Here is a 16,758-nt window from a genome sequence, read left to right as displayed (position 1 = left end):
CACCCGCACATTCCCTTCCACTTTCCGGGACTTCTTGGTTTCCCCTTCACTCCACCCCCTCGAACAACTTTCACAATGATAGCTGGACCTACACACAGCTGTGAAAGTCTGCCCTTCCCTGGTTCCTCTTTTCCCAGTAGGCATCTGTGTGTGCTGTTTCTTGTTCAATAAAAACAAAGTTTTTTAATGGTGAATCACCTTAATTTTTTTTCTACAGATTCAGATTGTAGGCACTACCAATACATGCACAGGCATTGTAATCATTGTCTCACAGGAATATAAGGCCCAAAATGACACAGTTGCTTCCTAGGAAAACTAACACAGTGACAGAGATATACATTACTGGTGCTCATTGTCAAAGTGCTGCCTCAAACCCTCCCTGATTCTAATTGCCCCTCTCTGGGCTCTTCTGACAGCCCCAGTATCTGGCTACTCAAAATCAGAGGCCAAGCGGTCTGCCTCAGCACTCCATCTCTGAGCAAACCTTTCACCCTTAGCTTCTCAGAGATTATGCAACGTATAGCATGCGGCTGTGACTATGGGAATGTTATCCTCATTAGGATCTAGCCTGCCATAAAGGCATCTTCAGCGCGCCTTTAATCTACCAAAGGCACATTCAACTGTCATCCAGCACCTACTCAGCCTGTTGTTGAACCGCTCCTTACTGCTGTCCAAGTGTCCTGTGTAAGGTTTCATGAGCCACGGCTGAAGGGTCTCCCAGGATCACTATGAGCATTTAACATCCCACATTGTAATCTTCTGGTTTGCAAAGGAGGTTCCCACTTTTAGCTTTCTGTACAGGCTGGTGTTCATGAAGATGCGTGTGTCATGCACCTTTCCAGACCACTACGCGTTGATGCCAATGAAACACCCACGGTGAACCACAAGCACCTGCAACACCATGGAGAATTAGCCCTTCCAATTGATGTACTCTGTCGCATGGTGGTCTGGTGCCAAAATTGGAATATATGCACCATCTGTCACCCCTCCACAGTTAGAGAACCCCATTTCTGCAGGGCCGTGCACTATTTCATGCACCAGAGTCATGGTCCTTCGTAGCAGGATTCGATTTATTGCCTTGCACACTTGCATTAATGCAGCCCCAACGGTCAACTTCCCCGCTCCAAATTGATTCGCAACCGACCGGTAGCAGTTTGGAGTTGCCAGCTTCCACACAGCAATTGCCACATGCTTCTCTACCGAGGGGGCAGCTCTCATTCTGGTGTCTTGCACCACACACAGTTCCAGGAAAGTGGCTTTCCACATCTGAAAGTGCCGTAGCCGCTACTCTTGAGACCATACCTGCATGACGATACGATCCCACCATTTAGTGCTTGTTTCCTGAGCCCAAAAGTGATGGTCTACCCTATGCAGCTGCTCTGTGAATGCCAAAAGCAATCTAAAGTTGCTCCTATCCATGTCATGCAGAATGTCGGGTGCCTGTGAGTCTTCTTCAGTTAGGAACTTGACGATTAACTGCACTGCCATCCGCAATGTCTTCATGACAGTTAACAGAGAATAGGAGAGCAGTGCGGGATCCATCCCTTCTCACAAAGATGCTGGGGTGCACAGCAGAGAATGGCTGTTGCAAAAATGCCGTGAAATAAAGCTGGAAGTCAATGGAGTGCTGGGACACAAAGCAATGCATCACAGGACATTTAGCCAGGTCTCAAGATGTGCCACGATCCGTTCTGCCTTCCCACAACACCTAGTGACAGAAGGTCTTGAGCTGGGCTGTGGAATAGGTACCCACAGTGCAATGCTCATACTGTTGACGATGGAGCCCCCAATGTGTATGCGATCTGCTGACAGAGGGAGCAAGTGAGAATATGAAATTCAGATTTTTATTATGACAGGTTTCAGAGTAGCATCTGTGTTAGTCCGTATCCGCAAAAAGAAAAGGAGTACTTGTGGCACCTTAGAGACTAACAAATTTATTTCAGCATAAGCTTTCATGAGCTACAGCTCACTTCATCAGATGCATTCTGTAGAAAATACAGTGGGGAGATTTATATACACAGAGAACATGAAACAATGGGTGTTACCATACACACTGTAACGAGAGTGATCAGGTAAGGTGAGCTATTACCAGCAGGAGAGCGGGGGGGGGGAAACCTTTTGTAGTGATAATCAAGGTGGGCCATTTCCAGCAGTTGACAAGAATGTCTGAGGAACAGTGGGGGTGGGTGGGGAATAAACATGGGGAAATAGTTTTACTTTGTGTAATAACCCATCCACTCCCAGTCTTTATTCAAGCCTAAATTAATTGTATCCAGTTTGCAAATTAATTCCAATTCAGCAGTCTCTCGGAGTCTGTTTTTGAAGTTTTTTTGTTGAAGAATTGCCACTTTTAGGTCTGTAATCGAGTGACCAAAGAGATTGAAGTGTTCTCCGACTGGTTTTTGAACGTTTATTTCATTAAACGTTATTTATAACGTTTAATTCTTGACATCTGATTTGTGTCCATTGATTCTTTTACGTAGAGACTGTCCAGTTTGGCCAATGTACATGGCAGAGGGGCATTGCTGGCACATGATGGCATATATCACATTAGTAGATGTGCAGGTGAATGAGCCTCTGATAGTGTGGCTGATGTGATTAGGTCCTATGATGGTGTCCCCTGAATAGATATGTGGACACAGTTGGCAACGGGCTTTGTTGCAAGGATAGGTTCCTGAGTTAGTGGTTCTGTTGTGTGGTGCGTGGATGCTAGTGAGTATTTGCTTCAGGTTGGGGGGCTGTCTGTAAGCAAGGACTGGCCCGTCTCCCAAGATCTGTGAGAGTGATGGGTTGTCCTTCAGGATAGGTTGTAGATCCTTGATGATGCGTTGGAGAGGTTTTAGTTGGGGGCTGAAGGTGACGACTAGTGGCGTTCTGTTACTTTCTTTGTAGGGCCTGTCCTGTAGTAGGTGACTTCTGGGTACTCTTCTGGCTCTGTCAATCTGTTTCTTCACTTCAGCAGTTGTGAGAACACTTGATAGAGATCTTGTAGGTGTTTGTCTCTGTCTGAGGGGTTGGAGCAAATGTGGTTATATCGTAGGGCTTGCCTGAAGACAATGGATCGTGTGATGTGGTCTGGATGAAAGCTGGAGGCATGTAGGTAGGAATAGCGGTCAGTAGGTTTCCCGTTTAGGGTGGTGTTCATGTGACCATCGCTTATTATCACCGTAGTGTCCAGGAAGTGAATCTCTTGTGTGGACTGGTCCAGGCTGTGGTTGACGATGGGATGGAAATTGTTGAAATCATGGTGGAATTCCTCAATGGCTTCTTTTCCATGGGTCCAGATGATGAAGATGTCATCAATGTAGCACAAGTAGAGTAGGGGCATTAGGGGACGAGAGCTGAGGAAGCGTTGTTCTAAGTCAGCCATAAAAATGTTGGCATACTGTGGGGCCATGCGGGTACCCATAGCAGTGCCGCTGATTTGAAGGTATACATTGTCCCCAAATGTGAAATAGTTGTGGGTGAGGACAAAGTCACAAAGTTCAGCCACCAGGTTTGTCATGATGTTATCGGGGATACTGTTCCTGACGGCTTGTAGTCCATCTTTACGTGGAATGTTGGTGTAGAGGGCTTCTACATCCATAGTGGCCAGGATGGTGTTTTAAGGAAGATCACCGATGGATTGTAGTTTCCTCAGGAAGTCAGTGGTGTCTTGAAGATAGCTGGGCGTGCTGGTAGCGTAGGGCCTGAGGAGGGAGTCTACATGATTGACTTTCGGGTGTTGACATCACTTTTGTTGACAAAAATTGGTAGTGTAGACATGGCCTTAACAGGTTGTGATTTTATTTTCTAATGAAAGATTACCAACCTGTTTAAGATCCAAGATCCTTAAGGGAATGTACTGAAAATCATACATAGAACTGATTTTTTTCTATAGATGAATATATATATGGGGTCCAAACATGCTACCATTGCAGGAAATGAGTGCTGGAGATGTGGATTTCAACAGCACTTTTACCATGGCTGCTCAGGTTTCATCAGGCTTATTAAATAAAATGAGTAGCATTCAGCATTTTTACATTTAAATATTTTTTAAACTAATAAAACTGTAACTGTGACATGGTAGGGAGGCCATAGAGTATTTTTAAAACCCAAGACTATGTCTTTCCTGGGGAAGAGATCGAGAACAGCAATGTATGAAGGCAGGGACTGAAAAAGAAAAAGATTATGGATGAATAGGCAGGGGTTTGCACATAGATACTGTATAGACTCATCACAGTCCTGAAGGAACAACTGGAATACCTCTACAAAGGAAGCACTGGATTTGATTCTCTTCTTTATATCAGTTTTACACTGGTATAATTCCACTGACTGCAATGGAGTTACTTTTGACGTACAGTGGCGTGAGAGGAGACTCAGTCTCAATACATACACAGTAATAGATACAAGTAATTACAGTATCATACTGTACATAGTCTTTTGTTAAAACCTTTCAGTAAGTCTTACCTACAACACTGAGCTCCAGGCTAAATGAATTTTGTCCTGTTTTGTTGGTTGCAATGCAAGTATAAGTTCCAGCATCATTTTGTGTGAGAGGATCAATAAGCAAAGAGTGAACACCAGTCTCTCTGACCAACATCTTGTGAGTGCTATCTGGTAATACAGGTTTGCCATTCAGAAGCCACATCAGGTCTGGAGTTGGTAACCCACTCACCTAACAGACAATGAAACAGCTAAAGAGAAGTGACAGACTGACACACAAATTCAACAACCCAATAAATTAACTATCTTAAGATAACATATGAATGATGTACATGAGAATGTAGAATAGAAAGTGAGGCCGGAGATAGAACTGCTAACTGCTGTTGGTGATTATTTCCAGGAAAAAAATTTGTTCCACAAATAAGATTTATAAAAAGCAAAATGTTAGTATTCTGCTTGTTTTCAGATTGTGACTGGCTGAAACCAAAACACTAGATCCGAACTTTTATAGAATTTAATAGGGATGAAATCAACTGGGTTCTACAGAACTCACTTGAAACACATAGAATTTAATGATACAGAATGAGGTATTTCTGTAGAAGGCTTAAATCAACACACAATAGAATTTTGTCAGTTAATATGATTATTTTATACATCTATTACATTCTATAGGATTGTTCCATTAGAGATAGGTGCTCACTCAGGGTCAAAAGCTTCCCTTCAATGGAGAGAGGCAAATGCCCAAATTCCACAAATTGGAGAAGGGAAATGGAACCTACCTGGCATGGAGATTACTTTTCTCCAATCTTGTGAAATCTCCACTTTGCTTTTAGGTCCCCACAAGCACTGGTAGGAGAGCAGTGCTAGAGAGTAACCAGCCTCTGTGGCATGCTCGCCTACTAAACTCTGAATTATTCCTAAGGAAAATTCACTCAAAATGGGCGATAACTTCCACTCTGTCTTCTACTCCTTTCAGGGCTAGGGAAGAGCTACTTGCATGGTAATGGGACTCGTGTCAGCAGTGTGTGTGTGTGTGTGTGTGCGTACATCCTCAGATCTGGAATGGTGGAGGCTATGAATTGCTTAAAGGTCCCTGGGTTCTGCACAAATGCTATACCACTGCTTAGCTCATTTGGGTAGACACTAATCCCTGTGACCCACAACTCCTCAGAGTTGGGAGCATGGGTCAGTAAGTTGGGAGTTTTTCTTCTCTGTGCCCTTGAGAGAAAAAGGGAATGATCGAGGCTCTGTTGCACCTTTCTAAAAATATTAGTCTTCTTACTATCAATAAAATACAGTATGAACCTTGTAAAATCTCCACTCCACTCAGCAGAGGAGCCCTACATCTCTATGGAAGTTCCTTCAGTTTGCCACTCTGCTAAAAGGCTGGTAGAAACTAAGCCACATAAATTGTATGAACTCTGTTGTAAATGAGCCTTCTAGTTTTGGTGAAATTTATACAGCATTTTTCATTCCATTTGGCATGTGCTAGGTAGAAAACACCTGAACCTCAGACAGAGTGGTAGTAAGAAATGAGAGAACAAACACAAGAAAGGCATTAAATATTAGAAGAAAGTATTGAAGAACGCCTATTAAAGAAGACAGCTTCCAGTATGTATACAGAGAGAGTAAGAGTGAGCCATGAAAATACCTTACAGTCCAGTCTACAAAGTCGCCCCTCATGAGCTACCATGTCTCCAGGTGCCTGCAAAAAATATGGCCGGAAAAAGCGTTCTTGTAGTGGTTCTTTATCTCCTTCTTGCACACGGGACCTTGCTCTGCAATACAAAACTGCAGTGTGTGCTTGGAAGAAATATAAATTATTTTCCTAAAATTTGGTATGGGGCTCAAACTGTAGAAAATGATCAACAGATATTTAGGTAAAACCAAAAAGTAATGACCAGAACAGGTGTACAAAGAAAAGCATTAAGTACAATATAATGAGTGCATATTTTAAATTTGTTAGGATTATCAAATGAACTTTTAATATAGTAAGTAAAACTGGATTCCTAAGTCATTCCATATTTTTCTGGCAGAATTTATTTTTACTATTCCATCCATTTCCACTAACTCCATTGCAATTGTGATTAACTAACTGCAATAATAATACTTTGTATTTAATTAGTACCTTCCACCTGATGATATCAAACACTGTATTGACATTCGTGAATTAAACCCCACAACTAGGGAGGTAGGGAAGCATTATTATCCTCATTTTACAGATGTGGAGAGTGAGATATAGACGGGGGGGGGGGGGCTGAAGCCAAATTTTAAAAAATGACCAGTGATGTTGAGTGTCCAAACTGAGACACATTAAAGGGGCTTGATTTTCAGAAGGTGGGTGCTCAGCAGTTTCTGAAAATCAAGTCACTTTAGGGTGCCTCAAGTCTGGCACCCAAATTCACTGGTAACATTTGAAAACCTTGACCTAAGTGATTTGAACGCATTAACCCAGGAAGTCCATGGCAGGAGCAGGAATGGAACTTGGATCCTCTGGGTGAAATCTTGCTTCCATTGAAGCCAATGGGAGTTTTGCCTTTGACTTCAGTGGAGCCAGCATTTCACTCACCAACTCAAAGTTCTGTGCTTTTGGTCACAGACCGTCCTTCCTCAATTAATCTGCTAAGTGCAAACCCTCTAGAAACTAAATTACACCAAAATATCAATGAAGGATCAAAAGATGAGCAGATAATGTTGGGACAGATAGCAAAGTTTAATCATGCCAATAAAATTCTATGGGTCTGGACCAATCAGCACCAAGAAATTCAAGTAAATCACTCAACCTGAAAAATATTCTGGGTCAAAATGACAACCTCAGTAAAGCAAAACTGTATGATTCTGGCATTGTACTTCATCTTACCTATGAGACTGAGTAGTTGTTAATCGGCCACGCATGGGAACAGTCTGAACCATCAAGTGGCCAGAACAACTGATTCTTCCCTAAAAAACAATGGAAATAGAATCAATTGTCAGTTAACTACGCGTTCAATTCTTCATTACAAGTGTTTGATCCTCTACAGTACATTACAGAACTAATATATTTTAAACTGTGAATGTACTACAGGGCTTTTATATAATATCTTTAATAAAACAGTATTACTTAAGTACTGGGAAGTGCCACAAAACAATTTGCAATTTCACATCTTTCAAAGTATATTAACATTTAAGGGTCCAAGTTCATCCCCTGTGTAGCTCTACTGGAACAGGGTAAATCTATTGAAATTAAATCCATACAAGTCAATGAAATAAAGGAAAGATCATACAAGCCTAGAATTACACCAGGGATGAATTTGGCCCACTATATATAAATTATAGCAGTTCTATCTTTATAGAGTAAAACACAAACAAAGGAACCCACCAACTGTGTGGCTAACCTCATCCTCACTAGACATTTGTCAAAGAACATGTATTTGACAACACAACTGTTGTCCACACATAGAACTCTACTCTGCTTTGCTAGGCTCACCATAGGTTCAACCCGTTTTACACCAGTTTTCAGAGTAGCAGCCGTGTTAGTCTGTATCCACAAAAAGAAAAGGAGTACTTGTGGCACCTTAGCGACTAACAAATTTATTTGAGCATAAGCTTTCGTGAGCTGTAGCTCATGAAAGCTTATGCTCAAATAAATTTGTTCGTCTCTAAGGTGCCACAAGTACTCTTTTTACACCAGTGTAATTTGATTGACTTCAATATCATTCCACGAACACAAAACTGCAGTAACAGAGTGGAGAATCAAGCTGTTGTCAACTATCATGTTACTTTAAGCAAATGCACCATAACAACTTACTCTATCTGGTTTGGGGACTATGTAATCAAAAATATTTATAGTAAAACTATAATAGTGAAACTTGCTAAGAATAGATGGAAAATTTTGAGCAAAACAAAAGTAACGTTTTAGATTTACAATTTTTAAACAGGTCACATGCAAACCTCATTATGCACTGATCTGTGGTCAATTTACAGCAGTTGTTAAAAAAGAAAACAAAATATTAGAATGTATAAAGAATGGAACAAAAACTAATACTGAAAATATTATAATGGCATTTATATAAATATTGCTCCCACCTGAAATTATTGCATCCATTTCCTATCACCTTGTCTCAAAAAAGATATAGCAGAAATAGAAGATGTTTGGAATGGGTGACCAAAAATGATTAGAGGCACAGACACACGTTCATATAAAGGGAAACTGATTGTGACTGTTTAATTTAGAGAAGAAATGAGTAAGAGCATAGGCAAGTTTTCCATAACTGTCTACTACGTGGCTGCTTCTACGCATCTGGTTCTAGCCATTGTCACAAACAGATTGCTGGACTAAATGAACCACTGGTCTCATCCGGTATGGCAATTCTTATGTTCCTAATTACTTATCTTTCTAAGCTGGAAAAAAAACACGCATTTGGAAAGAAAAAATTCCCTTACTTGAGGATTTGCAGCCATTATTGTATAGTTTCCATCATCATCATTAGTAGTAGCTTCAATGTGTAGAGAACATGTTCCATCGCCCTCTCTCTTCATTTTGCAATGTTCATTTTTCTTTGAAATCTGCTTGCCATCCTTGAACCAATATACCTGAAAGTGATCATAAAGAAAAACAGCTATTTAAATTTGTTTTGCAGTTGAATAGTGACAAGGCAATCTGCAGATAAGAGTAAAATGTGTTTGCTGAATATTTGCTACCGCACATTTAAAATAAACGACTGAATGTTTCAGTATTGGGATAATGTAAGTTAACATTACAGAACTGTTATCTTGGCTGTATGAGTATGTGCACTGCTAGACATCTCATCAAATCAGCCCACGTATATGAGACTGAATCAGACCTTAATATGTTTGTCAAGTTTTGTTTTCCTTTGATCAAAAGAGATCTGGAGATCAGTCCATACAGATCACTTAGGGCTGACTTTCACTAAGTAGTAGTGGGGAGATGTTGCTATAGTAACTGCTTTACTGATTACTTTGAGAACTACCTATGCAGAACAACAGGAGTGAGTGTCTGCAGAAGTGATATACTGGAATTAATGGTAAGTACCCTTTATTTCTGTCCATCTGACTATAAGCATCACCTACCTTGGGTATGGGTATTCCAACAATTTTGCAGGTGAATGTAATAGGAGATCCTTCCATGACCCGAAAATGCTTGAGTCTCTTGTCAAAGATGGGTGCTATGCACTTGCCCATAGGTATTTCATCATGTTGGATTTCATCATCTGATTCATCCACTGGGGTGCGTTCCAGGCGAAACTCTATTTCATTCATCAACCTCTGTTCAAAGCTTGAAATCTTGTATTCCTGCAGAATTATATTGGCAGTGATCTGAAGAACACTATTACACTCAAAGGTATTTCCAGTCACTTGTCTTAAACCAAATGTCATCTAAAAGACCTGAAAACCTAAAAAACCCTAACCCCAATGTAGGTGAACTGGTGCATTGTGCAGCAGTATACACCAGTATGTGCACCCACAGGCTCTTATTGTAACTTCGGTGTGTATGTTTCGTGAAAATGAGACTAAGACTGAGATTTGTCAAAGGGAGTTGCACCTCTTCAATGGGAGCTGTGCACATAACTCCTTTAGGCCTCTCTCGAGAATGTGGCACACTGAAAGAGTAGACTGCGATTTTCAAGGGTGTTTTCCAGAACTAATAGCCTGCTAAATATATGAAGTACTGCCTTTTTGTGTAATAATTTAATTCATACTTAAATAAACGAAAGTATAGCTGCCAAAAGACAAAGATATCAAGATTAAAAAATATGAAACATTTCTGGGTTTACTTACCTTACTGCCAAAATCTTGACCAGTGGAATTACTTTGGATTTGCACTGGTGTAACTGAGAGCACAATCTGGCCCATGATGTAAAAATGTAAGTTTGAAACTGGTTCTTAGATGATAAAATATATGGTGCAACAGTGACCATTCCAGTGTGAACAACCAGTTATAATTTGTTTGAATCATTAAGGGCCTGATCCAAAGCCACTGAAGTCAATGGAAAGACTCACGAATTGCTCAGCTGCACCTTCCTCTCAATGCCAATGAGAAGTCTGTCCAAAACTTCTCTTATTATGAGATCTGTACATACAGCGTCAGCCTCCTCTCTATTTGACACAAAGATATGTCTCCTACTTAGTGGCGGATTAATGATTTTGCCGCCCCCATATGAACTTGTGAACCATACTAACTGATACAACAAAGGAATCTATTTTGCGCATTTTTGCTATCATTTGATTTTCCCTTTCTTGCTTTTGTATAGCATTTATTTTTAACTGAGAACCGCTTAATTTCTTCCTTCCTGTCATATTATTAACACTTAGGATTGTCGCAAGTATGTTTACTAAATGGCATCGTGCTGTCATGGGTGGTTTCAATACGCACTATGATTGGTAGAATCGCGGTGTCACTGATGCTTCAGTTTGGCGGACAGTTACAATATGAACAAACGACGATACAGGCATCCGACAGCCAGTGGGCGTGTGCAAAAATGCCTCGATTACAAAAATGCTGCTATTATAAATTTGCCGCCCCGGCAAATTTGTCGGCCTAGGCGAAAATACACCATTGCTCCTACTCCTGTTGAAGTCCATAGTAGTTTTTGCCATTGATTTCACTGGGAATAGATTCTGTCCTTATCCTATTTCTGACGCAGATGTGTGTCATCAGAACTGAGTTTTAACTGCCTGCATACAGGGACTGGAACTGTGATAAAATACAGGCTGCTTTGATCTAAGAATATTCAATAAGGAAAGGTTCCAAGACCCTAAGAGACATGTTTCAGAAATTAAGTATTTCTGAAAAGATAGTGATGATTTTTCTTTATTCAGGATAATAATACTTGAATTTCTAAAGCATCTTCCCTCTAAAGATTTACAAATATTTATGAATCAACCCTCTTAACACCCCACATGACTTATGTTAATATCCTCACGTGCAAGATAAGCAAAGATCGCCTGTCAGATAAGAAGTGCAGCACAGTTCCTTTTACTCAGCTAGAAGGACTCTCCTTTTTGTGGTCATTAAAAGTTGCTACCTACAGACCATAGGCTCCTTCTCCACTGCCCAGCCCTCCTTGTACAACAGGAACTGCCTTACTAGGCTAGTTATAGATTTCCCTGTGTAAGGGAATCCCTGGCTGGCATAGATCTGGCTCATCACCCCCCTGTCCTAACAACCCAGTGTAGGGGGCATGGTGGGGATATGAGGGTGTGTGGCTGAGGAGGGATACTGTACATTCTGATGCCCTACGATACAGTTACCAGCCTGTGCACACTACAGCCTTCAGACTTCTCTAACTTATGTGGGATGCTGAACTGGCTAACCCAGAATGGGAGTTGAGGGAGCAGAAAGGTGGGGGAAACACATTTTTGTCTCCCTCCCCTGCAGTGAACACCACACAGCCACATCAGAGTTCCTGAGCCCACAAGTCTGTGGTATTGTGCAAGATGGTGTTACCTACTGTAATGGTTGGTTAAGATTTACCCTATGGCTCACCACCATCTGGCAAGCTGAATACATCATTGCTCGCAAAAAGAAAAGGAGTACTTGTGGCACCTTAGAGACTAACCAATTTATTTGAGCATAAGCTTTCATGAGCTACAGCTCACTTCATCGGATGCATACTGTTCCTCTAAGGTGCCACAAGTACTCCTTTTCTTTTTGCGAATACAGACTAACACGGCTGTTACTCTACATCCTGACTGAATTTCATCTTGTTTAGTTTTTTCTTTCACAAAGCGTGTCTTAGCACATCACTTTATATGACAGGCCAAATTCTAATCTGTTACACTAGCATAAATCAGGAGTTACTTTGATTTCAGATTTACCAAGTTTGTCATGTTTTCCAGCAGACTACAGGTCTTGGTCTTTGTACATGTCTACGGGGAAGTTAAGCAATCGTTTTTTCTGGTGTTGGAAACAGGACTGTGTGGGGGCAGATTCCATATGAAATCAGAGAGTGATTTGTGTATTTTAAGAAATAACCTTGGCATTAAAATGCTTCATAGTCATCTCCCTTTTTCCTGGAGTTACTCATAAATTAAATCATCCAAATTCAGATACACCAGTTTCTCTCATAAGCTATGATTCTAAGCAGATATTTCTCTTTTTTTCCATGTCCACACTTTTCTGATATCTCATTTCATTCTTCTTAGATTTGAAATTTGCTGTGAGAACTTCTAAGGGCTTCTTTGGAATTCTTCAGGTAGCTCCTGAGAGCAGAGAGCAAACACTTGTGCAGACTCCCCCCACCATCTCCCAAGACCTGAAGACATTATTACTAGTTTCTCTAAGGCCCCACAGGATGGCCACTGATGCATCTCCAGAATATAGGACATTCTCTCGGTTCTCCCCACCCCGACCTACGTGACCTCTCCACCCTTGCCAGCATGACCTCTCACAAGCTGCACAGAGGATGCCATTTTTCAGAGTGTACTGCCCCACCCTAGCCAGCGTGACCTCACTCACACGGTGCATGTGAGGTCATGCCAGTGGGGGCAGAGGGGTGTTCTCTGGAAAATGGCATCCTTCGTGTATGATACCAGACAAAACCATGTCTAGTTGTTTATTAGTATCAGACAGGCACAAACCATATGAAAACAGGACTGTCTGGTTTCAAACTGGACAAATAGCTTGTCTACCACCAGAACAGAATTTTTTTCTTGGTCTTGACATCCTGTATTTCCTTTGAGAGACAAGGTGGGTGAGGTCATGTCTTTTATTGGACCTGCTTCTGTTGGTCACAGAGACAAGCTTTCGAGCCACACAGAGCTCTTCTTCAGGTCTGGGGAAAGTATTCAGAGTGTCACAGGTAAATACAAGGTGGAACAGATTGTTTGTTTAGCATAAGTAAACATATTTCAAGGGATCATGATCATATACCTATCACACACTTTACTTTCCCCACAAATGATACAATTGTGTCCTGACATTGAGGTTTGTTACAGCATAACTTTAAAGTAGGAAGGCACATACTTCAGAGTATTTGGCTAGATTTATAGAAACATTAGGAAACATTTTCTTTTTCTTTTCCTTTTTTTTTGGTCAAGGGATATTGATATTTTGACTTATGGCTTATGATCAGAAACTAGCACAATATGTTGCTTCCTAACATGCTGTTAGGAAGAAATCTATCTACAGTAGCATCTCAGAGTTACGAACACCTTGGGAATGGAGGTTGTTCGTAACTCTGAAATGTTTGTAACTCTGAACAAAACATTATGGTTGTTCTTTCAAAAGTTTACGACTGAACACTGACTTAAAGCAGCTTTGAAACTTTACTATGCAGAAGAAAAAATGCTGCTTTCCCCCTTTTTTTAGTTGTTTACATTTAACACATTATTGCAGTGGTTTTCAAACTTTTTTTCTGGTGATCCAGTTGAAGAAAATTGTTGATGCCCGTGACCCAACGGAGCTGGGGAGAGGGGTTTGGGGTGTGGTAGGGGCTCAGGGCTGGGGCAGGGGGCTGGGGTGTGGGAGAGGGTCAGGGCTGTGGGCTGGGGGTGCAAGCTCTGGGGTGAGGGGTGTGGGGTGCAGACAGGGGCTCTGGGTTTGAGGGGGGCTCAGGGCAAGGGATTGGGGCACGGGGTTGGGGCACAGGCTTACCTCGAGTGGCTCCTGGTCAGCGGCACAGCAGGGGTGCAGAGGCAGGCTTCCTGCCTGTCCAGGCACTGCGGACCGCACTGTGACCCAGAAGCAGTCAGCAGGAGGTCCAGCTACTAGGCGGAGGTGCGTAAGCGACTTCGCGCAGCTCTTGCCCACAGGAACCCCACCCCCGACAGCTCCCATTGGCCAGGAACTGGCCAATGGGAGTGCGGAGCTGGTGCTCGGGCCCTTACGTGGAGCCCCGTGGCCCCCCCACCTAAGAGCCAGACTTGCTGCTGGCCACTTCTGGGGCACAGCATGGTGTCAGAACAGGTAGGCACTAGCGTACAGGTGGACACTTTTAATGGCCCGGTCAGCGGTGCTGACCAGATCTGTCGCAACCCAGTGCCTTACATTCCACGACCCAGTACTGGGTCACGACCAACCCACAGTTTGAAAACCACTGCCCTATTGTACTGTATTTGCTGCTTTTGGTTGTCTCTGATGTTGCCTGATTGCATACTTCTGGTTCCAAATGAGGTGTGTGGTTGACTGTTCAGTTCGTAACTCTGAGGTTCTACTGTATCTCAAGTACTTATATAGTCCCCATTTATCATAGTATCTGAGCAGCTGACAATCTCTTTTTACTGCATTTACCCTCACAACACCTCAGAGAGGTAGGAAAGTACTGTTCTCCCCATTTTACAGATACTAAGTGACTTGCCCAACATCATATGGGAAGTCTGTGGTGGAGCAAGTCATTGAATCTAGGTCTCCCATGTCCCAGATTAGTATGTTAAGCACTTTTCCATTCCTTCCTTGGAATGTTGAAAGAATAACCCATCAAATAAGTATCTTGACCTGAACAGAATACATTGTATTAGGGGGACTTCTGATCTATGTTGATCATTTACTTTCCAGGCATGGCTTCCCCAAGTACCATACCTGTCAAATCAAACTATACTGGAGGTTTAGTTCCAGTTACACCTTAATATCAGGGATCTTTTCCTGCATCCATTATCTCACCTTTAAACTGTGGTTGCAGATTAACAATTGTGAAGTTGTCTGCGAGTCACTAAACAAAAACGTTGTTTTTTGTATATTTAGGACATCAGAAAATCTCTTACAACAGCTTTTATCTCTCAGCAGTGCCCTGGCTACACTATTTTGTAAAGTGTCATGTGCATTTGTGTAGCTACAGGGCTCGGAGGAAGAATAGGGTGATTGAACAGGTGATTAGGTAGAGGATATGAGGTCACAAGTAAGGTACAGTAAATCCATGAACAATTTGGAGAATTCAGGAAGGCAACTTTTAGCTACAGTTGAATTAGATGGAACTTGAATGAGGATGGGGAGTGTTATGTCTTCATGGAGTAAGCAAGTTGCGTGACCACAACTGAAAATTTAGAGGATGGGGATTTGAACTACAGAAGCCAATAAACCCTTGGTTTTTACGCACATTGTAATAAAGAACAAAGGAACAAAGAAGAACGCATGGCACATGAATCTTCTCTCGTATAGTCATTTGAGTTATTACAGTACAAAGGAGAACCCAACGCAACACAGCAGAATTGTTGGAATGGTTACTGCTCTTTAAACCTCCAGAGTAGTCAATATCAAGCAACAAAAGGCATTCCATTCTGCCAAGTGTGATGTCTTCACAGCACTCCGAGCCCCTGCTACCGTAAGGACCACAGTTTGAGCCCAGAGATTTTTACATAGGGTCTTTGTGTAGCAGTGCAAAGACCTGCTACTGGACTGGCTCAACTGTATAGTTTTAAACTATATTAGTGTGTTTAGCAGCACAAATGCTGATCATGCAATTTTTCAAACCTACAAAGAAATGCAAATATAATAACTTTTTAGAACAATGAAGCAATTATTTTCATATCACCTTTTTTTTACCAATTGTGTCAAAGGCAGAATTTGGAAAAGAAAAATCTAGTGACAAGAATTACATATGTTGTAACAAAAGTTGGATAATAATGTTGTACCTTTGATACATCTTGAGTTATATAGTTGAAGACTGGGGAATCATTGCTTGGTCCCTGAAGTCTGCGGGTCAGTTTTTCATCATATGTTGTTCTCTAGCAGAGGGAAGTAATGGGATTAGGAAGATAGTACCATAACACTTAAAGGCATAATTTTAATGACTCTGGAGCTGATTTCGGAATAAAAATATAATGAATGAAGTTCAGAAGTAATGAAATATTACAACATAATTGGAAAGTCTGATACTTGTTCTAGATACTTGGGGTATTTCAGCAGTTTTTCTGCAGATTTTTATTTTATACTGGCTGCTATCAAAAAAAAGATGCAGTATGTAATTACAAAATAAGGGCATTTTCTTCTTTATATTGTGCTACTTTACAGCAGAGAATATGGGAGGAGGGAGTCCATCTGATGGATCCATTTAAAAGTCAACCATAGGCATTTTTTCTTTCTTGTGTTTTTCTTTAATTAAAAGTATGGCATGCATAAATGACCATGTTATTGCAACATCCTGATCCTGCACTGTGATACATGCTGGCAAATTGTTGTGCTCATGTGGAGTCCCAGAGATGTAAGTGGGGCTTCATGCAGACACAGCAGTCTGTGCACCCAGATGACTATGCAGAATCATGGCCTCGATTTGCACAGTTTAAATTTTAAAAGTCAGGAAATGACGAAGATAAGGTTCCTACAGTACAATTAACTCAGGAATGTTGTAGGTGTCGTATTTCCTCTTCCTGTTTTTTCTTGTTATGTCTATAATTCAA

General features: G+C 41.4%; 1 protein-coding gene across 1 annotated transcript in view; it reads right to left on the bottom strand.

Annotated features, from left to right (window-relative positions):
- The window catches only part of MYPN (myopalladin), a 136,408-nt gene that overhangs the window by 18,173 nt on the left and 101,477 nt on the right, over window positions 1-16,758 (bottom strand). The window contains exons 13-18 of the mRNA XM_074958881.1: window positions 15,994-16,086; window positions 9,496-9,717; window positions 8,848-8,997; window positions 7,286-7,365; window positions 6,077-6,203; window positions 4,450-4,657 (exon numbers count right to left, since the gene is read on the bottom strand). Of these exons, the coding sequence (XP_074814982.1) occupies window positions 4,450-4,657; window positions 6,077-6,203; window positions 7,286-7,365; window positions 8,848-8,997; window positions 9,496-9,717; window positions 15,994-16,086 (880 nt within the window). The remainder of the gene's footprint in view (window positions 1-4,449; window positions 4,658-6,076; window positions 6,204-7,285; window positions 7,366-8,847; window positions 8,998-9,495; window positions 9,718-15,993; window positions 16,087-16,758) is intronic.

The sequence above is a fragment of the Natator depressus genome, chromosome 7, assembly GCF_965152275.1.
Source record: "Natator depressus isolate rNatDep1 chromosome 7, rNatDep2.hap1, whole genome shotgun sequence".
Lineage (NCBI taxonomy): Eukaryota > Metazoa > Chordata > Testudines > Cheloniidae > Natator > Natator depressus.
Note: the sequence above shows the minus strand (reverse complement) of the source record. Positions and strands in the feature narration are given on the sequence as shown.